At 32.4% G+C, this 25,686-nt stretch overlaps 1 protein-coding gene across 3 annotated transcripts in view; it reads right to left on the bottom strand.

Moving 5' to 3' along the window:
* Positions 1-25,686, bottom strand: part of SYK (spleen associated tyrosine kinase) — a 147,871-nt gene that overhangs the window by 104,406 nt on the left and 17,779 nt on the right. For all 3 annotated transcript variants that reach the window (XM_051962215.1, XM_051962231.1, XM_051962222.1), the window contains exon 2: positions 6,927-7,375. In XM_051962215.1, the coding sequence (XP_051818175.1) occupies positions 6,927-7,340 (414 nt within the window). In that variant the 5' untranslated portion in view covers positions 7,341-7,375. The remainder of the gene's footprint in view (positions 1-6,926; positions 7,376-25,686) is intronic.

Raw genomic sequence — 25,686 nt, 5'->3', positions numbered from 1 at the left:
AACTTTTATCTCTCAATTCAGAATTTTAAAACTGATTATATTAGAAAAAAATTTAATCTTATATAAAGCATCTTTCTAAGGAAAGGATAGAGATATTAGGAGATTTGAAAACCTAAAGTTCTGAAGAGAAAAAACTGGAGGAAGACAAGGAGTTATATGGGAATAGTAGGTGATATAAAACCAAAATTAAATATATTTTAATAAAAAAACTTTTGAAGCTAAACATACATCTCTGACTCTAAAAAGTCAAAAAACAAAAACATTCCATATAGAACATAATATTTATATACTTGTAGCTGTAAATACAAGGGCCATTCCTTAATAAAGACTGGAATGCAAAACCAATTTAGCAGCAACCATACCACTCCCAAGATAATACCACCTTAAAGCCACCAAAAACTTGCAGACCATCAGAACTACCTCTAAAAAAAAACATGAAAAAGTCTGAAATTTAGTACCCACAAACAGATGAGCAAAGTCCCCTTTAACAAAAAGTTCAAAATAAAGGTACAGTCTGGGAAAATGAGCAAATAAAAACAATAAAAAACTTGACCATAAAAACTAATGTACAGTCAGAATCACATAAAATTTACCAGCTTCCATATCAAAGGGACAGAGGGCTTGGAAGGAGGGCAACCAATAATTACAACCAAGAATCACATACTTAGCAAAACTGAGTGAACTCCTTCAGGGGAAAAAATAGTCATTCAATGAAAAAGGGGACTTCAAAGCATAAGAACTAAATAAAAAATCTGACATTTTCAAACAAAGTGAAGTGAGAATAATTGGGCGATTATTGTGAACTGTAACAGCAATGTTGTAATGATGATCAACTGTGAAAGACTTGGCTACTCTGATCAATACAGTGAACCAAGAAAATTCCAAAGAACTTATAATGAAAAAACTGTTTCCCACTTACAGAGAGAGAACTGATGTACTGAAAATGAAAATTAAAGTATAATTTTCTTACTTTGGAGGGCTTTTACTCTTGATATGGTTATGTTTTACATGATTTCACATGTATAATTAATGTATTATTTGCTTTCTCAGTGGGTAAGGGAGTGGTGAGAGAGAGGGAGAGAATCAGGAAGCCCAATTTTTTTTTTTTTAAAAAGAATGTTTAAATAAATAATAACTTTTTTGAAAAGAAAAAAAAAATGGATGGAGGATTCTGGGAAGATGGAGGAGTAGGTGGATAAATTTCAAACTCTCCCAATTTCCCCTACAAATAGAATAAATTTTCACCTCCAGGTGAACATGAGGTGAAAAATTAAGAAGATTTGGGGTAGAATAGGGGTGCTCCAGTTAGAACAAGAGAAGATCTAAAGAAAGACCTGGCCAAGTATTAAAACATGTGAAGTGCAAATACCTCTGGGCTAGCTTGGGAGAAACACTAAGTGGAGAACCCTGGGGCTACTTGGGTGTGGATGAAGTCTCAGCAGAAACCATAGAGACTTCCACCTCCTCGACTGTTTATGGAATCTGTGACTGAGTCCTGGAAGACTGAGGGAATCTTGCCTGATTAGCAATGCCAGGCCAAGCTGTGCTGCAGAGCCATGGCTCTGGAAGAGAAGGAACTAACACACTCATATGTGCAAAAATAGCCAGGGTTGCTACTGGCTGTAGACACTTGCTAGAGGGGACAGCTTTGGTTTGGGGATCTTGGTCAGAGGGAAGAGCTTAAGTGAAGTCAGCCCAAAATTAGAGGTCCTTACACTAATACTTCTTATTTTAAAAAAATGAACTGATAAAGAAGAAAGAACCTCACTATTGAAACATACTATGGGATCAGGGAAAACCACGGTTCATCTTCAGAGGAGGACACTGAAGTAAAAACAGCTTCTACCCCAATGGCTTCCTGTCCAGAATGGTGAAATGACTTCCTGTCCAGAAAGAATTTATAGAAGAACTTAAAAGAGAATTTAAAAATCAAATGAGAGACTTTGATAAAAAAAATAAAAGATAAAAATAAAAACCATCCAAGAAAAACAAGAAGATTATGGGGGAAAAGTTAAGCAACTAGAAAAGGAGATACAGAGTCTCAAAGATGAAAATAATTCTTTGAAAATTAGAACTGGCCAAGAGGAAACCAGGGAAGCAATGAGAGAAAAAATAGAGAAGAATGTGAAACAAAAGATCTTTCAACAGATCTGGAGAACAGATCAAGAAGAGAAAACATAAGAATAATTGGATTACCTAAAAGTTGTGACCAAAAAAGGGACCTTAACACTCTAAAGCAAGACATAATCAAAGAAGATTATCCTGGAGTGATAGAACATGAGGGGAAAGAAGAAATAGAAAAAATCCACCAATCACTACCTCAGGGAGATCCTTTGTGGAAACATAGAAACATCATTACCAAATTTCAAAACTCCCAAATCAAAGAAAACATTTGCAAAAACAAACAAAAGAAATTCAAATATACTGGAGCTACAATTAAAATTGTACAGGACTTATTAGCTGTCACAATAAAAGAGCACAGATCCTGGAATCACATCTACTGTGTAATCACAATCAAAAGAATTAGGCCTGTGACCAAAAATATCATATCCAGCAAAATTATCTATAAATATTGAATGAGAAAAAAATGGACATTCAATGAACTTACAGATTTTTAGGAGTTTCTATCAACTAAACCTGAACTTAATAGAAAATTCAACATATAACAGTTAATATCAAAAATCAATTTTAAGAAACTCAACATGGAAAAATCGTTTATGATTTGTCTTACATGGGAAATCATTTATAGCATATGTTTAAGTTTGACATCAACAATCTGATAGCTCAAAAGAAAGACTGGGACAGAGTTAAGTAAAAACAGTAATTATATCATACAAATGAGATGCAGAGGAAGAATAGACACAAAGGCATTAGAGAGGGAAGGAGGACTCAGTTCTAAAAACCTACTCACATCGGGAATGAGTTAAATATGTATGTGTGTGTGTGTGTGTGTGTGTGTGTGTGTGTGTGTGTGTGTGTGTATATATATATATATATATATACACACACATATATACATATATACATATATATATGCACACAGATATTTAAATCACACACACCACACACATATGTATATACACACACATATATACACACACACACACACACACACACACACACATATATATATATAACAAAGTATCAGCAGGGATAGGGAAGATATGAGGAGGGAGCTATATGTATGTTTATGTATGTGTATATATATTTCTACATATGCATATATAAATATATCCTTTCTTAACCCACTTGGGAGTGGGAAGGCAATAAAAGGGAAGGAAGAATAAAGTAAAAATGGTATGCAACAGAGAACAAAAGAACAATTTACAAGGAAGTAAAGAAAAGATGAACACTCATGAACACAATGTCTTCTACTACTATATATATTTTCTTGAACTGGTATTTGTTGTCATATGTTTTGAATCCTCCCTGATGTTCTGGTGGGCATATGACAATATTCTCTTTTATTTTGTTTCATTAGTTTTGTATTCATTTTCTGTTTTTCTTTTTTTCTTATTCTGTTTCTTTAAATAAAATAAATTTGAAAGTTAAAAAAAGAAAAAAAATGTTCTCATTAGTTAATAAATAAATCAACAAGCATTTATCATGGATCTGGCACTATGTTAAATTCTGGGGACAAAACAAAAATGAAACTACTCTTGCTCTCAAGAAATTTATATTATATGTGAAGAATCATTTATAAATAATACAATTATAGATAATCCATAATACAACTTGTTTTAACAAGAGAATTTTCTTTTTTCCATTAGAATCCCATATCTGATACTAAAATAATCCTTCATTAATGGGAAGGGAAAGGATTCAAGGAAGAGTCTGAGATAATAAGAATAAAATCCTATAAAAAATATAGGCATATGTTAAGACAAGTCACATATTTGAAGTTTCAAGAAACTAAAGCTTATATCCTTTTTCAGTTTTCTGTATAAAGTAAAAAGTATTAGATGCTTAATAACTGTTCTGATAGAAGAGAAAAAAGACAGCTAAGAATTGAACCCAAGACGATGAATTTAGGATTTTTAGAGCAAAATTGAGACCCAGAATACTAAAAACACACTAAGGCTGGAAGAAAATAGTCACATTTTGTACAATTCTTTTTAAAAACTACTTTCCTACAGTCATGTAGTCACAGTCACACCAGAGGCTAGCCTCTTTGTTTTTTTTTTTTTTTTAATTTTTATTTAATAATTACTTTATGTTGACACTCGTTTCTGTTCTGATTTTTTTTCCCTCCCTCCCTCCACCCCCTCCCCTAGATGGCAAGTAGTCCTTTATATGTTGGATATGTTGCAGTATATCCTAGATACAATATATGTTTGCAGAACCGAACAGTTCTCTTGTTGCATAGGGAGAATTGGATTCAGAAGGTATAAATAACCCGGGAAGAAAAACAAAAATGCAGATAGTTCACATTCGTTTCCCAGTGTTCTTTCTTTGGGTGTAGCTGCTTTTGTCCGTCATTTATCAATTGAAACTCAGGTCTCTTTGTCAAAGAAATCCACTTCCATCAAAATATGTCCTCATACAATATCGTTGTCGAAGTGTATAATGATCTCCTGGTTCTGCTCATTTCACTTAGTATCAGTTCATGTAAGTCTCGCCAGTCCTCTCTGTATTCATCCTGCTGGTCATTTCTTACAGAACAATAATATTCCATAACATTCATATACCACAATTTACCCAGCCATTCTCCAATTGATGGGCATCCATTCATTTTCCAGTTTCTAGCCACTACAAACAGGGCTGCTACAAACATTTTGGCACATACAGGTCCCTTTCCCTTCTTTAGTATTTCTTTGGGATATAAGCCCAATAGAAACACTGCTGGATCAAAGGGTATGCACAATTTGATAATTTTTTGGGCATAATTCCAGATTGCTCTCCAGAATGGTTGGATTCGTTCACAACTCCACCAACAATGCATTAGTGTCCCAGTTTTCCCGCATCCCCTCCAACATTCATCATTATTTTTTCCTGTCATCTTAGCCAATCTGACAGGTGTGTAGTGGTATCTCAGAGTTGTCTTAATTTGCATTTCTCTGATCAATAATGATTTGGAACACTCTTTCATATGAGTGGTAATAGTTTCAATTTCATCCTCTGAAAATTGTCTGTTCATATCCTTTGACCATTTATCAATTGGAGAATGGCTTGATTTCTTATAAATTTGGGTCAGTTCTCTATATATTTTGGAAATGAGGCCTTTATCAGAACCTTTAACTGTGAAAATGTTTTCCCAGTTTGTTGCTTCCCTTCTAATCTTGTTTGCATTAGTTTTATTTGTACAAAGGCTTTTTAATTTGATGTAATCAAAATTTTCTATTTTGTGATCAGTAATGGTCTCTAGTTCATCTTTGGTCACAAATTTCTTTCTCCTCCACAAGTCTGAGAGATAAACTATTCTATGTTTCGGCTAGCCTCTTTGTGATGGCAAATCTAATCATTCCAAATTCCTTAAATCCATATATTTGTTCTTTTTCAAATTTTTGCCCCTTGATCCTATTAAGAGTTGGATCAACTTTCATGAATAGTGGGAGTCTAGAGAAGATAGAGATGAATAACATAAAGTTTCACTGTTCAGGAAGTGGGTTTTTTGGCAACATCCTGGCTAAGTTTGATCTGATCGGGATAGTGCCTCTTGAAATACTTAACCACTTGAAAACTCTGCTTAGTAATGCAGCTTCAGAGAAAGCAAAATAAGGGATCTCTGCATATGAGACACCTGTAGAAGGAGTGGATAAGTTGCAGGAATCAAATGAGGCTTCATGTAGGGTGTAAAATGTGAATGGAATTTGAGAGTGCTTTCTAAAAATGGGCATTTGAGTTCAGAAATGGAATGTTATTTATGAAGACTAACCAGTAGGCTAGTTTCAGTAAACTGTACAATGTGTGAATGGGCAGTAATTTGTAATAAACTTTGTAAAATAGGCTGAAGCCAGAGTGGGAAGAGTTTTAAATGCTCACAGAGGAGTCTGTATGTTAATTTAAAACCAACTGTGAGTTTGGATTTTGTTGTTCTTGTTCTCTGTTTTGAGGTTTGTTTTTTTTTTAGCTTTTTGGTCAAGGTTTGTCCTTTTGACAACTAGGTGAAAAGCTGATTAGAGAAGGGAGAGACTGGAGACAAAGTGATCAAGTAGGATGGTACTGCGATAGTCTAAATGAGTGATAATGAGGAACCAGGTTGATAGCTATATGAATAGAGATAAAGGGATGGATTTGAGGTATGTTGTAGTCAGATTTGGCAAGTTTTGGTAATTAACAGGATAAGGAGTTGATGATCCTGAAGTTGCATAACCTTGGTAAATAAAATAGGGGTGCTAGTAGAAGGGAGGGTTAAGGGAGGAAAAAATGAATTTTGTTTGATATATATTAAATTTGAGATTCCTCTAAGGAGAGACTGTTAATGTCCAAAAAGCCATTAGTGATCAACAGAACTGCAAAAGTATATGCATTTAAGTCAGTGATGAGTCATTTTATACTACAGTTATCTGCATATATCATATTCCTCCATGAAGTCAAGGGCGATATCTTATCTAAATTTTGCATCTCTTCCAGTACTTAACACAGTGTCTTTTACACAGAAGATACTTAAGAAATGCTCTTTGAGTAGAATAAATTGGGAGTAAAGAATAAAAATGACATATCTCAGAAAGAAAAAATTAAATCCTAAATATCAATATCTAAAAATTTGATATGCAATCATTAAAAAAGGAAGGTACTTTTAAAAATATGATTTGTATCTGCTGAAGTCAATATATATTTAAATTACTGCCTACTGAAACACTACATCAAATATATATGATGAAAGAGTATCATAAAGGATATAGTAAAAAATAAGGACTCATGAAATTGATTGAAATTTAAATAGAAATAAAATTTCTTTCCACTGAAAACAGTAAACAGCTCACCTGCAAGTTCCATGTCTGTTTTACATATTCTCTGATGAGGTTTTCCTTCAAATCTTCAAATGGACCAGTCTTAGGTTCTACTCCAGGTGGCCTATTAAAAGGTTTTTTCAGAAGACAGACCAGGCCATCAGACTCTCGAGAATGATAAATGCAGAGTTCAGCAGGGCTTGTGTGGGTCCTCCCTCCAGCAATGGCATATGTCCCATTCAGCTCCCTCTCAATGGTGTAATGATGAGCTTTCCTTCCAAAAGCCACAGATAATGCAAAGCCACCCAGGTAGTTGCGACTCTGGCGAAGTAGATAAAGTCCATCACTCATTCCCCCCTGAACAAGATAATCTTCTGCTTCTTCACGGGTGATGTTGCCAAAGAAAAAGAGTAAGTGGTTTGCACTATCAATCATGCTGACTGCCATAGCCGCTTTCTAGGCCAAAAGCACTTTTCCTATACCTAGTAGAGAAATGAAAAAATATAGTCAACTTAAAATGGAAGAGATTAAAAAAAGTGAAAGAAAAAACAGAGCTGGCTAAATGACAAACTTTGAAGAGGAATCAAGAACAAATAAAACCATTAACTAATCTGATTAATAAAGAGATACATAAAGGATAAATTACAACATATATATTTTTTGCCTTGCTTTATATTCCCAGAGTTTAGCATAGTGCCTAGTACATAGTAAGTGCTCAATAAAAATATTTTTTTATTCACAATTGAAAAATAAAAGGTTATTTCCCAAACTCTTTTGCCAAATCAACAAAACTGACTAAATGAAGATGACAAATTAAACTGATGAATATCTATAAAAATATGAAATGTCAAGGCAAACTGAAGCAAAATAGAATTTAAACAAAACACAATTTCAGAAAAAGAAATTGAACAATCAATAACTGAATTCCCAGAAGGAAAAAAAATGCCAGGACTAGAAGGATTTACAGAGTGAATTCTACTAAGCATTTTCTTTTCTTTTCTTTTTTAAAATTGTTTATTTAATATTTCCCCCAGTTACATTCAAAACACTTTTTTTTTTTTTAACATTTGTTTTTAAGATTTTTGAGTTCCAGGAGTTTGTCTCCCTTATCCCCACCCAATTAAGAAACCACATATGAGGTTATGCAAAACATTTCCATAAAGGTCAAGTTGTGAAAGAAAACAGAGTTTCTACCTTAATGAAAATAAAAACTCTAAAGAAAAATTAAGTTAAAAATAAAGAGAAACTGATAGAGAATCCTTCGATTTATATTCAGAATTGATCATTTCTTAGCTGAGTATGGATGGAATTTTTCATCATAAATCCTTCAGAGTAAGTGTAGGATGATTGTAATACTGAGAATAACAAACCATTAAGTATTTTCAAAGAATAATTGATTTCAATATTACATACATAATTCACTGTATGAATAAATATGACCTTGATTCCTAAACCAGGAAGAAACAAATCAGATAAAGAAAATTATAGACCAATATTCTTAAAGAATATTTGATGCAATACTTCTAAATGAAATATAACAACAAGGCTATAGTAACACATTAAAACATGTATCATTTTAATCCAGTAGTGTTTATACCAGGCATGAAAAATTCATTCCGAATTAGGAAAACTATAAAAATGAGAAACCGTATTAATAAGAACCCCCCCAAATCACATGAATATAATATATACAGAATTTTCATCTTTTCAAAATGCAATAAACATTTCTATTAGAAACAATTCTACTCTAGTCTATATTTTCTTAATATAGTTTTATATATATATATATATATATATATATATACACACATACATACATAAACTGAGAGCTAGCATTACATGCAATGGAGGCAAATTAGAGTTTTTACAGTAAGTTTAGGGGGAAATCAATGAGTTCAATTTTGACTATTAGCATTTAACATAAATTCTAGTTATGCCATTAAACAAGAAAAATTAATTTCAATAATAAAAGCTTAGATAAGAAGAAACCAAGCTATTATTTTTGTAAGTAATAGAACACAGGAGATAAAACCCTTGGCCTGGAGTCAAGAAGATCCAGATTCAAATGCAGCCTCAGATACTAACTATGTAACTTTAGGCAAGTAATTTAAATCTCATTTTGCCTTAAACCACTAAAAAAGGAAAAGGAAAACTACTTCAGTAGCCTTACCAAGAAAAATCCATGGATTGTATGGGGCATGAAGAATTAGATACAACTGAATGACTAAACAACAAAATTCAATGGAAAAGTTAACCAAAAAAAAACTTTAAAATATAAAATATGACCAAAATCATTGGCCTTTCTGTATATTAATATTTTAATGAGTTAAAGAGAAGAGGAAAAGAAGGGAAAAAAACAAAAACAGGGAGTAGAAAAAAACCAAGTAGACAGAAAATTGATATCAAAATAAAAATGACTTGAGTTCAAGTTAACCCTCTAACAGGCATCTGAGTATCACTGAACAAACTGCTGAATTTCTCTGTGCCACAGGCAATTCGCTAATACTGTAAATTGCAGAGATATTCGAGATGTTTCCTTAGGAATTCCCTTCGAACAATGAAATCTCAGATTCAGTCACATAAAAATATACATAGCTATAGCTTTCAATTTGGGGCACTAGGTAGCACAATGAATAGAGTGCCAGACCTGGAATCAAGAAAATCATCTTTCTAAATTCAAATGTGGCCTCTGAGACTCACTGTATGATGCTGGGTAAATCATTTAACCCTGCTTCCCTCAGTTTCCTCATCTGTAAAATAAGCTGGAAAATAAAATGGCAAACTACTCCAAGCATCTTGGTCAAGAAAACCTCAAATGGGATTTTGAAGAGTCAGGAATGACTGAAATGATGGAAAAACAAAAAGATATCAATATATAGTTATACAAATACATATATATGTACTCCTATAATATTAAAGTAACATGTTATTTGCATAAGGCACAAACATTATCAAAAGCACAAATAATGATGAAATTACATCTTTACTTTTAGTGCGAGCCCTATTATTAAATTCTGAAAAATTAAATTAAATTAAATTCTAAAATAAATTTCTTTTGATTTAACACTGTAATAAGCAATTCAGAGATCTGATTCTCAAAGAATGACTATCACATTTTAAAATCATATCTCTTACTTGTCTTGGCTATCAGCTTCCTGTTATACATTTTTATTCTGTTATTTCCAGAACCAAAGTCATTCTTGGCAGAGAGAAGAGAAGTAGAAACACAATAAAAAAGATCTGCTTTTTCTCTTATTATCAGTTGTCATTCATTTTCCATCAGCAATTCTGCAAGGCTTTAACTCCACAGAACACCTCCACACCTCACGATAAAATGATGAGCAGATAACCCATTAACATTCTGATTATTGATAATCTAGACCTTTCTCAAATTATCCTCAACTTGCCTCTCCCTTAAGATTGGAAATTTAAAGTATAAAGCGTAAAATCCATCCCAGAGCTCTCCTTTAGAGAGGGCTCACAAACTTCCAGGTAATAATTACCCATAAGTTGTTCTGCTGGACTTATACTCCACAGAACACCACACTTCTAGGTAGATACCCTATACAACTTTTAGCTTCCTTTTATGTGTTGTTTTCTCCCATTAAATTGCAAACTCTATGAAGGCAGGATTGTCTCTTTTTAAAATTTGCATCCCTAGACACATAGCACATATTTAATAAAATGAATATGCTCCTCAAATTAAGTATTTCCTTTACATTGGAGTAGGTACTCCCAGTTCTAAAATACAAAGGAAATTTCCAAGTATAAATTCTAAAAATGTTTACTCTAAATTGATTGACCAAAACATTTCCTTGTTCTTAGCTACTGTTTATGCTTAGGTGAAAGAAAACAGCTACACATTTCTCTCTAAAAAGATTTTTGCTGCTGCTGATGTGATTATAATCTCAGGAATATTATTTGAATGAGGAATGTTGTGATTGTAATATTGTACCCATGGCTCCAAGTTGTCTTGATCATTTAGATAATGTTAAGTGTTGCTTTTTGACTCCAAGATGTCTGGTCTTAGGAGTATACTGTATCTTATCTTTAAATTATTTTTAGATTATAATTTTATGACCAGGATATTGACTTCAAAAAGGAATGATCAACTTTATGACCAGCAATGCTGAGTCTGAAAGGAAGATGCCTAACTTTAACTCCAACTAACTTCTAAGCCAAAAATTTAGCATATCTGTAGAAAGCTTTCTTTGAAGCTCATTGAGTCCAAGCCACAGAAATTAGTATCCTAAAACTAATGTAATGTAAACATGCCCCCAAACCTTTTACCTCTATATATAGACTTTGTTTCCTATTTCCCTAACTTTTCTTTTGGAATTTAGACCACCAGTCAACGGCATAATAATAAAATATTTTTCTCTTGATTTGGAGATGGTCTAAGTCTACAAATTCTTTTGAGATATCTTGAGACACCAACCTGGAACCCCAAATTTGGGGTGTGTTTCAATCTTTATACAAATTATCATCACACTTAAGTTTGTATTGAGAGGAAGGTGATACATAATGTGAAGGAAAAAGCAATCTGAAACAAATGATGAGACTTGTCAAACAGTTAAAAAGCTTAATTAAAGTGGGTGGAGGAGTATCACCACCTGTAGTACTTTATGTATGCTCTAGTGACTTTCAAGGGGAGTGGCTTTTGAGTTAACTCATCTGTAACTCGTGTAGACAGCTGAAATGAAGAGTAATTAAACAGGCTGGCCAGCATTTTCTTAGAAATGGAACATCCTAGAGCACTTTGTGTTCAAAGTGTGGTCCAGGGACCACCAGGGATCTTTGATACACTTTCAGGGGATCTGTAAGGTCAAAACTATTTTCATAACATATAAAAGCATTTAATAAATATTGATAGGGTTATCAATGTAGGTTAACAAGCCTAACAAGGTTAACAAAAGCTATTGGAGATAGGGGTTCTCAATCATTTTTAAGAGTATAAAGGGGTAATTAACCATTACCACAGAGAAGTTAGAATATGAATCATCTTTATGTGATTCACTGGTCTTCATTATTGTCAGCTGAAAACAGTGACAAATTAGATTTAAAAGCACTCATATTTGTAACATATAGATCAATGGTCAAAAGATTCAAACAAATAGTTCTAAAAGAGGAATTATAAACTATTAACAACTATAGAAAATAATTTTCTAAATTACTAATAACAGTACTAATATTACTATTAATTACTACTAATAATAATTCTCCAAATTTTTAATACTAAATTAAAACTATGCTGAGTAAATCAATTCATACCTCAAAAATTTGCAAAGGTGACAAAAGATAGGAATAATGGGGGAAAGGGAAGTTGTATAAAGATTGAAACATTAATGCACTATTATTAGATAGAACCATTCCAAAAAGCAATTTAGAATTTCACAAAAATGTAACTAAGCTATGTAATTAACCCATAACAATGGATACTATTTATCAACCAGTGTTGGGAGAGGCTCTGTTGCCTCCCATCATGTGTATATTTTGGCCACACAAGATGTATGACCAAGCATACATACATGTATGCTTCTACATGTGTGTTCTCTATTAGAACATACAACTCTTCCCACTGAAGTTGTGGCTATATCTGAAAGAGAGAACCAAAGGTAAATGTAGGAAATGTGTGGTTGTTAGTAAAAGCTATCACCAACACAAAAGGAGTATGTAATTTGGGAAGTAGGCCTTTCTCTCAGTGTAAAATATGCAAAACAAACTGAAAAATGAGAAGTAGAACATCTTAACTCAGAATAAAACTTGTTTTAAGTGTCTATTTAAAGTAGGGTAATTTTTACGGCCCACACCTGCAACAAAATCACCAAAAATTTGCACATTAATTGATGCATGCATTCAGCCAAAAACACTTCATTAAAACATTTTTATAGATACCATTTATCTTTTTGGTTTATTACCTGTTTTTTTTTTTTCCAAAACATTCATTAGCTCTATTTATACAATCAAAATACGTTAAAACTATCAGGCAACTCCACAATTTGGAGAAACAGCTTGAAGTTGTGTTAACAGAATCTTTTAATAGTACTATAAAATCCTTTACCCAAAATACTTGATATCAAATAATAGCAATTCATGGCACTAATCCCTTTTGTGAATTACCTAAGGGAAAATTTTACTCACAGGCTAGATGCCCAATATTCTCCAAATAATTTTTAACATTTTATTTATAGCAACACTGAGAAATAGATAAAATACAGGTCTGCAATTCAAGGAAATTTTGGCTTAAGGCTTGTGTTTAAGCCCTGTCTAACATTGCTTTATTGGAAGAGACAGCTTCCATACCACAAGCTACCAAAACTTGTGAAACACACTTCTAATAAAATAAATTAAAGTCTATAAACATTTTTAAAAGACAAACACTACCATAAAAAAACATTCCAAAAATGAAATAAAATAAGAGATGCAAAACAGAATAGCTAAGAATTGAGAATGGAAAGATTAATTACTGACTTATGATAAGACGGTAGTAACAAAGAACTAAACTCTGAAAATAAAGATGAAATTCAAAAACAATGACTATGAAACAATAAGAAATAGTGAAATAAAAATTTAAAATTGGGGGAGAAAAGAGAAGAAAACATATGATTTATATTATCAAAAAACAAGCAATGTAGAAAATAAGTTAAGAGGGGAATATCCATTTATAACAGAATTACTGGAAAATTATACCCCCAAAACTACTGGAATATCAGATTTCAAAAATATATTTTAAAAAAATAGAAAGAATATACCAATTACCCCTTAAGAGAAACTCCAAGGAGCCAAGATGGTGGAGAGTAGACAGGTCTTTGTCTGAGCTCCTCCTGGTTTGCCTCAGATCTACATCAGATCAAGCCTCTGAACTGCTTTTGAAGTGCAGAGCCCACAAATATTTGGAGTGTAACAAATTTTGAAAAAAAGATATTTTGGAAGAGCTTCAGAAAGGGTCTGTTTCAATAGGGCATAGGAGAGGTGGCCAAGGGCAGATACAACACAGGGACCCAAGGTGAAGTGTCCTCTTCCCAGAGAGGAAATCTGCCAGGAGGCTCTTAACCAAAATACCCCGGTGTTGGCTACTCTGTTCTGATTCAGAAGGCAGTGGATCAGCAGAGCACATGTGAGACATTCAACCCAATTACAAAAAGGCAAATAGTGAGCCCCTGAACTCCAGAATAAGGTGGTACTTCCCCATGCTCACCCAGCAGCAGACAGAAGTCAGCAGCACCAGCCCCAGGGCAGCATGAAGCTGGCTATCATCTGTAGAGGAAGCTTGGGACAATTTCCCCTTTGCCTTAATAGCAGATATCAACCTTTAAGAATGAGCAAAAAAGCAAAAAGAGCTTTGGCCATAAATAGCTTTTATGGAGACAAGGAAGAACAGATTTTAAACCTTGAGGTCACTAAATGCAAACATTTCCAGATGAAGACCCAAAAGGTGATATGAGTTGCTCTCTACCTCACAAAGCTTTCTTGGAAGGATTCAAAAAAGATCTTAAGAGAGAGTTAGAAGAAAAATGAGGGAAAAAAAATGAGAACTTTGTAGGAGAGTTTGGAAAACGAAAGCCAGAAAAAGTCTGAAGAAAACTCCTTAAAAATAGATTTAGCAAAAAGGAAAAAGAAACCAACTCCTTGAGAAAAGCAAATTTGTGAAACAGAAAAAAATCTAATAAACAGAACAACTCATTTAAAAGTTGCCAAATGCAAAAGGAGATAAAAACATAACTGAACAAAATAATTCACTAACAATTAGAAATGAACAAATGGAAGTGAATGACTCAAGGAGACACCAAGAATCAAACAAAACAAAACAAAAATTTAAAAACAGAAGAAAATGTAAAATGCCTCATTAGAAAAACAACTGACCTGGAAAATGCATCTAGGAGAGAAGATTCAGGTATTATTGTAATACCTGAAAACCACAATGAAAAAAATAGCCTAGACAATATCTTTCAAAAATCATCAAGGAAAACTTTCCTGACCTCCTAGAACCAGAGAGGAAATTAGCAATTGAAAGAATTTACCAATCACCTCTTGAAAGAGACCCCAAAATAAAAACTCTAAAGCATATTATTGACAAACCTAAAGATCCCAACTTTGGGGATATAAATTCATTATTTGACAAAAACTGCTGGAAAAACTGGAAATTAACATGGCAGATACTAGACATGGACCCACACTTAATCACATACACCAAGATAAGATCAAAATGGGTTCATGATTTAGGTATAAAGAATAAGACTATAAATAAATTAGAAGAACATAGAATAGTTTACCTCTCAAATTTGTGGGGTAGGAAGGAATTTGTGACCAAAGCAGAACTAGAGATCCTTATTGATCACAAAACAGAAAATTTTGATTATATCAAGTTCAAAAGCTTTTATACAAACAAAACTAATGCAAACAAGATTAGAAGGGAAGCAATAAACTGGGAGAACATTTTTACAGTTAAAGGTTTTGTTAAAGGCCTCATTTCCAAAATATATAGAAAATTGAATGTAATTTATAAGAAGTCAAGCCATTCTCCAACTGATAAATGGTCAAAGGATATGAAAAGACAATTTTCAAATGATGAAATTGAAACTATTTCTACTCATATGAAAGGGTGTTCCAAATCACTATTGATCAGAAAAATGAAAATTAAGACAACTCTGAGATACTACTACACACCTGTCACATTGGCTAAGATGACAGGAAAAGATAATGACGAATGTTGGAGGGGATGTGGGAAAACTGGGACACTGATGCATTGTTGAGGGAGTTGTGAACGGATCCAATCATTCCGGAGAACAATTTGGAACTATGCTCAAAACGCTGTCAAACTGTTCATATCCTTTGATCCAGCAGTGCTACTACTGGGCTTGTATCCCAAAGAGATATTACAGAAGGGAAAGGGACTTGTATGTGCAAAAAAGGTTTGTGGCAGCCCTTTTAGTAGTGGCTAGAAACTGGAAATTGAATGGATGCCCATCAATTGGAGAATGATTGGGTAAATTGTGGTATATGAATGTTATGGAATATTATTGTTCTGTAAGAAATGACCAATAGGATGAATACAAAGAGGCTTGGAGAGATTTTCATGAACTGATGCTAAGTGAAATGAGCACCACCAGGAGATCATTATACACTTCTACAACAATACTATATGAGGATATATTCTGATGGAAATGACAATGAAATGATCCAATTCAATTCCAATTGATCAATGATAGACAGAACCAGAGAAAGAACACTGGGAAATGAATGTGGACTACTTGCATTTTTGTTTATCTTTCCAGGTTATTTTTACCTTTCTGAGTCCGATTTTTCTTGTGCAACAAGAGAACTGTACGGAAGTGTACGCATATATTATATTTAAAATATACATTAACATGTTTAACATGTATGAGACTGCATCTCATCTAGGGGAGGAAGTGGAGGTAGGGAAGGGAAAAGTTGGAACATAAATGATTGCAATGGAAAATGTTGAAACATTACCCATGCATATGTTCTGTCACTAAAAAGCTATAAAAAATTAAATAAACAGAGTTTAAATTAAAAATAAATAAAGATGAAATGATCCTTCTTGTCATTTCTTACAGCACAATAATATTCCATTACAATCATATGTCATGGCTTGTTTGGCCATTATCCAAGTGATAAGCATCTCTTCAATTTCCAATTTTTAGACATCACAAAAAGGGCAACTACAAATACTTTTTGTACAAAAAGGTCCTTTCCCTCTTTTTTTGGATGTCTATAGGAAAGAGACTTCACAGTGTTATTGCTGGATAAAAAGACATTATAGCTGTTTGGGTATAGTACCTAATTACTCCCCAGAATGGCTAGATTAAGAACTCTGTTCTTTTAAAGGAAATCCTTGCAGTATATTATGGGTATAAAGATAATAGTAAGAGCAAGAGGAAATTTAAATTGTATTTTCATAATCAAGAATATAATGCAGCTTTCATAAGAACCAATGCTGGAAGTATGTTCCAGATTCTTTTTACATATATTTAGAGTTTAATATAACTAAAAGTTTGGAGTTTTTCCCCAGTTTTTGAAGGGAAGATTTATTCATCAACTTTCAATTAGTACAATATACCTAAAAGGAAGTCATAATACATGAAAGACTGAAATCAAAGCCTCAGAATTTAATACAAATAGTAAGGCCAGATCTATTGGCCCCATTAACTTAAAAAAGACAAAAAATAAAGACCTTTAAACATACATGCCTACAGCATAGTAAATGAAATAAACTAGAACTTGTCAAATGTTTCACTTTTGAAATGCAGACACAAGTCATATATTTGTTTTACAGAAAAGCATGGCTTTTGTGTCATGTTATGTCTCAAAGTATTTTATGTTTTTCTTTTTCATTTTTTCCTTTTTGATCTGATTTTTCTTGTGCTTCATGATGAATGTGGAAATATGTTTAGAAGAACTTCTTTATTTGTTTATTTATTTATTTATATTTTATTTTATTTTATTTAATAATAACTTTATATTGACAGAATCCATGCCAGGATAATTTTTTTACAACATTATCCCTTGCACTCACTTCTGTTACGATTTTTCCCCTCCCTCTCTCCACCCTCTCACCCCCAGATGGCAAGCAGTCCTTAAATAGGTCTACAGTATATCTAGATACAATATATGTGTGCAGAACCGAACAGTTCTCTTGTTGCACAGGGAGAATTGGGTTCAGAAGGTATAAATAACCCGGGAAGAAAAACAAAAATGCAAGCAGTTTATATTCATTTCCCAGTGTTCTTTCTTTGGGTGTAGCTGCTTTTGTCCATCATTTATCAATTGAAACTCAGGTCTCTTTGTCAAAGAAATCCACTTCCATCAAAATATGTCCTCATACAATATCGTTGTCGAAGTGTATAATGATCTCCTGGTTCTGCTCATTTCACTTAGCATCAGTTCATGTAAGTCTCTCTAAGCCTCTCCGTATTCCTCCTGCTGGTCATTTCTTACAGAACAATAGTATTCCATAACATTCATATACCACAATTTAGCCAAGCATTCTCCAATTGATGAGCATCCATTCATTTTCCAGTTTCTAGCAACTACAAACAGGGCTGCCACAAACATTTTGGCACATATAGGTCCCTTTCCCATCTTTAGTATCTCTTTGGGGTATAAGCCCAGTAGAAACATTGCGAGATCAAAGGGTATGCACAGTTTGATAACTTTTTGAGCATAGTTCCAAATTGCTCTCCAGAATGGCTGGATGTGTTCACAATTCCACCAACAATGTATCAGTGTCCCTGTTTTCCCACATCCCCTCCAACATTCCACATTATCTTTCCCTGTCATTCTAGCCAATCTGACAGGTGTGTAGTGGTATCTCAGAGTTGTCTTAATTTGCATTTCTCTGATTAATAATAACTTGGAGCATCTTTTCATATGGCTAGAAATAGTTTTAATTTCTTCATCTGAGAATGTCTGTTCATATCCTTTGACCGTTTATCAATTGGAGAATGGCTTGATTTCTTATAAATTAGAGTCAATTCTCTATATATTTTGGAAATGAGGCCTTTATCAGAACCTTTGACTGTAAAAATGTTTTCCCAATGTATTGTTTCACCTCTAATCTTGTCTGTATTAGTTTTGTTTGTACAAAAACTTTTCAATTTGATATAATCAAAATTTTCTATTTTGTGGTCAATAGTGATATTTTATATCTAATAGAAAATAGTTCTTTTTTGGTCATAAATTCCTTCCTCTTGCACAGGTCTGAGAGGTAAACTATCCTATGCTTTTCCCATTTATTTATAATCTCATTCTTTATGCCTAGGTCATGAACCCATTTTGACCTTATCTTGGTGTACAGTGTTAAGTTTGGGTCAATGCCTAGTTTCTGCCATACTAATTTCCAGTTTGCCCAGAAATTTTTGTGAAATAATGCCTTCTTATTCCCAAAACTGGGGTCTTTGGGTTTGTCAAACACTAGATTATTAAAGTCATTGACTGTTTTGTCCTTTGAACCTACCCTATTCCATTGATCGACTAGTCTATTTCTTAGCCAATACCAGATGATTTTAGTAACCACTGCTTTATAATATAATGTTACATCTGATACAGCTAGGCCACCTTCATTTGATTTTTTTTCATTAATTCCCTTGAAATTCTTGACCTTTTGTTTTTCCATATGAACTTTGTTGTTATTTTTTCTAGGTCATCAAAATAGTTTTTTGGGAGTCTGATAGATATAGCACAAAATAAATAGATTAGTTTAGGTAGTGTTGTCATCTTTATTATATTTGCTCATCCAATCCAAGAGCATTTAATATTTTTCCAGTTGGTTAGATCAGACTTAATTTGTGTGGAAAGTGTTTTGTAGTTTTGCTCATAAAGTTTCTGATTTTCCCTTGGCAGATAGATTCCTAAATATTTTATACAATCAGTAGTTACTTTAAATGGAATTTCTCTTTGTAACTCTAACTGTTGGGTTTTGTTAGTGATATATAAGAATGCTGATGACTTATGTGGGTTTATTTTGTATCCTGCAACTTTGTAGAAGAACTTCTAGTATTTAACTTCTAGTGGATTACTTGCTGTTTAGGGGAAGGAAGTGGGGGAAAAGAGGGAGAAAAATTTGGAACATAAGGTTTTGCAAGGATGAATGTTGAAAATTCTTTACATGTGTTTTGAAAATAAAAAGTTATAATCTTAAAAAAGAGGGGGAGAAAGAATAAAGGAGTTAAGTAGAAAAAAATGTTTTATATTGTATAAGAGCAACATTTACTATAACTACAACTACTTTATCCTAAACATGCTTACTGTTAAGTATACTCCTGCATCATAATTACCTTGGGGAAAACTGAAATCATTTAACAGTTATAATATAATTAAAGTTTCAAAATGACTCTGAATTACTAGAAAACTTTAAATCATAATTTATAAAGAATTATAAGATTGTATGAAAGAGCAACTTAGAAATACTTTTATCAAAAGTATCTTTAAGAAAATTCCATGACCCTTAGTGGATCAAAATTTCAACAATCCAGGAAAGTGATTTATTTATGACCTATTTAGATAATAGCCACATTCCATAATTATGGGGAAAGGGTGTGATTACACTTTTGATTAACTGGACAAATCATATAAAAGAATTTAAGTTTCTGCTGTGAAACTGAAAAGAAATTTAAATTTTTTTCTAAGAGGCTAGAAGATGATCTAGTCTAACTCCATCACTTTATAAATGAAATGATAAGCTTAGCAAAGTTAACTTGTTCAAAGTCATATACATATAAATGAAAACATTTTCATTGTATAACAAGTTAATTAATTTATTTTTAACATTTTTTTACATTATGAGTTATAAATTATTTTTTCTCCTACCCATTGAGAAGACAAGAAACATTATGTCAATTATACATGTGAAGTCATACCAAAAAAAAACAGAAAAAAAAATTCTGCTCTCAGAATTCATCATTTCTCTCTCTGGAGATGGATAGCATTTTTCATCACAGGTCCTTTGGATTGTTCATTGTATTGATTAGACTAGCTAATATTCAAACAATTAATTTTTACAGCATTGCTATTACTGTATACAATATTTTGGTTCTATTCACTTCACTTTGTAAGAATACTGATGGTTTCAATTAAAACAGTTCACCACATTTTCCCCATTTTTCTTTGTTACATCTGATTATTATTCACAACCCATATACTCCAAGAATATATAGACTTGTAATATTTTGAGGCTTGTTGACATATGTCAACTGCATGACCAAATGCCAAATAATCCTACCTCACTTATTAACCAGAACACTTCCTTAGACATAAGCATGAATCCTGGCGCTGTTTTAGGTTACAAGGCAGTATAAAGATTGTTTCAGGAAATTTCTTTCAGCCAAGTATCTCCATATCGTCTACCAATCTTTTAATTCTCAATGATATCCTTCCTACCTTTATTCCACCATAGCTGTAGTCAATTCTGAAAAAACTCTGAAAGACTTCAATTGAATTTGGAATGCCTTAAGATTCCTTCAATTTGAATGGAAACTCCACTGATGCTTAGGTATATGGGGACTCCACAGAAGGTCTACATACCTAGAAAAGTATTATCTTAATATTCTGTGTGGTTTTAGAAATCCATAAGGAAACAAGGTTTAAGTATTAAAGAAAATTTTAAAATATTGTTATGGACATATGATAAAATTTGTTTTCGACGGACTATATGCATAGAACAACCCTGGAACTATGAACATAGTAAGCTCTTCAATAAGTGAAAACATAGATTTGATGAACTCAAAGAAGTCAGTAAGAATGTATTGGGGTTTTTTGTTGTTTTGTTTTGTTTTGTTTTACTTTTGGTGACTACTAGATGAAATGTGATTTCACAATCTGGTTAGTAAAGTTTCTGCTGTTCTCACAAATAAGTTGGCTCCTTCATTAAATCATCCTTGACCTTTTATTTATCTTTATTTGAAAATCAACTGTGAATTCAGATTTTTTTTCTTTGAAAACAAACATTTTTAGCTCTGGAAAAAACTCATATACTAAGGAAGCTATCATAATATGCTAAGGGCTTCTTATTTTGAGTTATCAAATCAGTTAACTCTACAATAAAAAGACACTTAAATTTGTATAAACTATAACTAGAATATGCAAAAAATGAATAAGGAATTTTAATTTTTGTTTTAAATAAGCTTATTTACTAAAGAAATTGGCTCACAAGTCATTAAAATCACCCCAATACTACAAATGAATTTTTCCACACTAATGAATCTAATTTAAGAAAAGATTAAAAAAAAAAAGATGAAAAAAGATTTACACAGATCAGTTCTATTTTTATCTTAAAGAATTTCTAGACAACATGCAAGTAAGAAATAAATGAACACATACACAAATAACAAAGAGAAACAAAAAGGTTTTTTGGTAACAATATTAATTTTTTGCCTTATTGAGTAAGAATTGTTTGCTGACATCAACAATTTGTATGCAATGGTTAATTCCTTATCAAAACATGCTTTGCCAATTAATAGACACCATTTGTATATATGCCACACCAAATTGATAACAAAATTTATAGACACATAGTTAATCACTTTGGGTTTCAACAAGCAAAATTAGCTCCATAAATCATATAGCTATAATTTCCCATATAGGATAGAAACTAGAAAGGAGAATCATTTTGATTGTTTTTGATTGTTTTGGTCATGAAAAAGTGTATTTAACTGATTTTCCTAAAGCATGACCACAATGTAAAGAAGATATAGCCAAAATCAACAATAACTTCTATAGGACAAACATTATAATTTGGAAAATGTCATTAACTATATTTTTCAATTTGACCCAATGACCAGTTTATGCTTGAAGCAGTAATCTCAACAGCAACTCTCTTTTTTAAAATTAGCATATTGATAAAAGTATGAAAACCTTCAAAAATTATATCAAAGGAAGTTTTACAACATATTCAAACAGAGCTGAAAAATAAAAATCAATAAGCAGGTCCTGGATATGTCGATTCTAGTGTGAAAATTTCCAAAGTTAAGCTTTGGGGATCAATGATATTTTTTAAACTTAAAGTCAATATTCATTACAATCAATCAAATAGTCAATTTGATAGAATGGAATTAGCTAGCATTTACATAACTTTAAGGGTTGCAGAGTACTTTACATATTAATTTATCTGGTCCTCATTCCAACCTTGTTTATAGATGTTTATAGATGGTATACCTATCTTACAGAGGAATAAACTAAACTCAAGCAAAAACTCTTAACTGATTTAACCCAGAATCATATAACTAATAAATGAGACAGGATCTTGTCAGGTCTTCCTGACTTCAATTGGTACACTATATCCACTGTAACACTTACCTGCCTAAAAAAGAAAATTAAGAGTAACGTGGCCCTCCAAACGGAATAAAATAGTTGGATTTTAAAGTAGAACTGAAGGTGTTAAGTTTCCAAGAACCAGAAATTTAACCATGGCTGATTTATTAGTTCCTTCAACATTTTCTAGGTTAGTAAAGCGAAGTATTGATGAAGCATAAAAATTTCCAAACACATTAATTTTATCTGTCCTATAGAGGAAATAGTATGTAAGGCAAATGGGTTGGTATGATAATTTAAGTGAAACTCTGACTCACTGTCAAGAGTAAACATGAATATAAATTTGGAAAAAAACAAACAAATTTTAGCTAACTTCTGGAACTTCTTGGTGTCAACCTGAACTATAAAAGAAACTTTATTCATATCTAAGTTTAAATTAAATTCAAAAGTTAAAAGGCTTTTCTTTAGAGTGTTTTCCAGGCTATTTTTACTTCATTTGTTAAGCAATACCCCAATGTATGTATATTTATTTACCATATATGTACATTAATGAGTATTTATATCTACTAATGTATTAAAATATGGATACTCATATATGAATATTCATATGTACTAATATATCAGAAGACTAAAAAAGTCAGAAAAAAACTTTAAGAGTATGATTTCAAATCAATTTATTAATAATACAAACCTTTTTATTGTTTTTTGCCAAATATTATTTTTAATGAGAGTAGTGTGTTTGAATATTCATTCCATTATTTCTTAAATCTCATGTTGTGAGACAGCAATTTCAAAATCTGGATCTGATTCTAAATTTACTTTCCTTCAAAAATTCATTTTAATGTCCATCAAAACAGAAAAAGATACTCTACGAGGATCCCATATGTAGATATGAAAATGAAGATGTACAGTGTTGGCTGCAAAAATGATACTCATTTTTTAATCTCCTCTACCCAAAGGTACATGCAAAAGTTGAAGAAAACTGAAATTTCTTTCTTCTTCTTTAATAAAAGAAATTGCAAATCACCTAAAAGGTGAGACTAGGATGGCAGAGTAGAATGAGGTTTACAACCAAGCTAACCCAACAGTTCCTTCCAAATAACTTTAAAATAGCACCCAAGTTTAAAATAGGACCTGAGTTCAAATCTGACCTCAGACACTTAACACTTCCTGGCTGTGTGACCCTGGGCAAGTCACTTAATTCCAATTGCTTCTGCCAAAGGAAAAAAAAATAGCATTACAAATCAAATTCTGGAGTGGCATAGCCAACAAAAAATTATAGTGAGGCATTTTTCTACCCCAAGACAAGTTTAAAAGTCTAAAGTATCTGTGAAGGAGTTTTTTTCACACTGGGCTAGGGAATGTATGCAACAGCACCAGCTGTGAACTTTGGAAGCAACTTGGGACAGGAGCAGCAGCAGTTTCAGGGGTTCTCAGTCCAGAGTTGGGACTGGAATCACTAACAAGTCAGAAAGAGATAACAGGGACCACAATGCCAGCAGTGCTAGACTGGATACAATTTGAAAACTCCATTTTCCATAGTCACCTCGGCAGAGAGGAGCATTTGTAGACGTAAGGCCATATGGTCCCTTCTTAGGTAAGAATAAGAGTAAAGATCAGGATAGCAATGACCAGACTTCTCTCTGTATCACTTCATCTTGGGAGAACTAAAAACTTATACATCCCCAGAACTATTTGTGAAAACAACAGTATGAAAAAGCCTAAATGCTTGGGACCATTCCTCCAAGCCCCGGGTGAGCAGATCCAAACTAACAAAAAATTCAAAGTCAAGAAAGAGGTGGGGAATATAAGCAAACAATAAAAGAAGCTGACCATAAAAAGTTACTGTGTTACTAGAGAAGATTAAGACAATCATGAATAAGTATATGTATATGTGTGTGTCTGTGTGTATACACAAATTGGACAAAAGATGAATAATAATTCCTCAAAAAGCTAAATGAAAAAGTAAAATGATATTTAAAATTAAATAGGAGTGTTAGGGGAAAATGGGGAAAAAATAAATGAGAAAAGTGCAAGAAACTTATGAAACTCTTTTCATAAAGTTTGGTAAAAGAAGCACTGAAAAAGAAATATTGAAAAAAAATAACTGATTAAAAAACAGAATTGGTCAAATGGTAAAAGAAATACAATACCTGAGAAAAGAAAGGTACTACTACCTGAAAACCATAATAAAAAAGAACCTAGACATCATATTTCAATAAATTATAAAGAAAAAATGCCCTGTCTTTAATTTATTTTTTTAATTTTAATTAGTCATTTAATTACTTTTATATTTTATTATGTTTTAATTTTATTTTAATATATAATTTTATTTTAATATTATATATAATTATACAAAAATAAAGTATTACTTATCTAATATTATGTTTTAGTTTTAATATTCTCCAAAGATTAAAAGAGAAATTGAAAAAGTTCGCCAATCACTTCCTGAAAGAGATCTCAAAAAAGAAAATTCCCCAAACTACTATTGCCAAATGCGAGAGCACTCAGTCAAGGAGAAAATTCAAGCAGCCAGAAATACAGAGACACAGTCAGTATCACACAAAATTTAGTAACTACCAATCTAATGAAGAGCTAAGAATAATCCAGAAGGAAAAGGGGCTAGGATTACAATCAAGAATAATCTACACGGCAAAACTGAGTATAATGATTGGGGATGAGTGGGAAGGGAAGAATGGAATTTAGTGAAATAGGGGACTTTTAAACATTCCTGATAAAAAGATTAGAACTGATTAGAAAATTTGCCATTCAAACCCAAGACTCAAAGAGAAATATAAAAAGCTATTCATGAAGAAGAAATCATAAGAGATTGAATAAAACTAAACTCTTTGTATTCCTTTCTGGAAGAAGACAATACCTATAACTACTAAGAACTTCAGCATCATTTGGGAACTTGAAGTAATCTACATAGATAGAGACACTGGTCTAAGTTGATTATGTTGGCATGATTTTTTTTTTTTTTGGTGGGAGAAGGGTAAAGAAAGAGAGATACACTGGGAGAAAT

The sequence above is a fragment of the Antechinus flavipes genome, chromosome 1, assembly GCF_016432865.1.
Source record: "Antechinus flavipes isolate AdamAnt ecotype Samford, QLD, Australia chromosome 1, AdamAnt_v2, whole genome shotgun sequence".
Lineage (NCBI taxonomy): Eukaryota > Metazoa > Chordata > Mammalia > Dasyuromorphia > Dasyuridae > Antechinus > Antechinus flavipes.
Note: the sequence above shows the minus strand (reverse complement) of the source record. Positions and strands in the feature narration are given on the sequence as shown.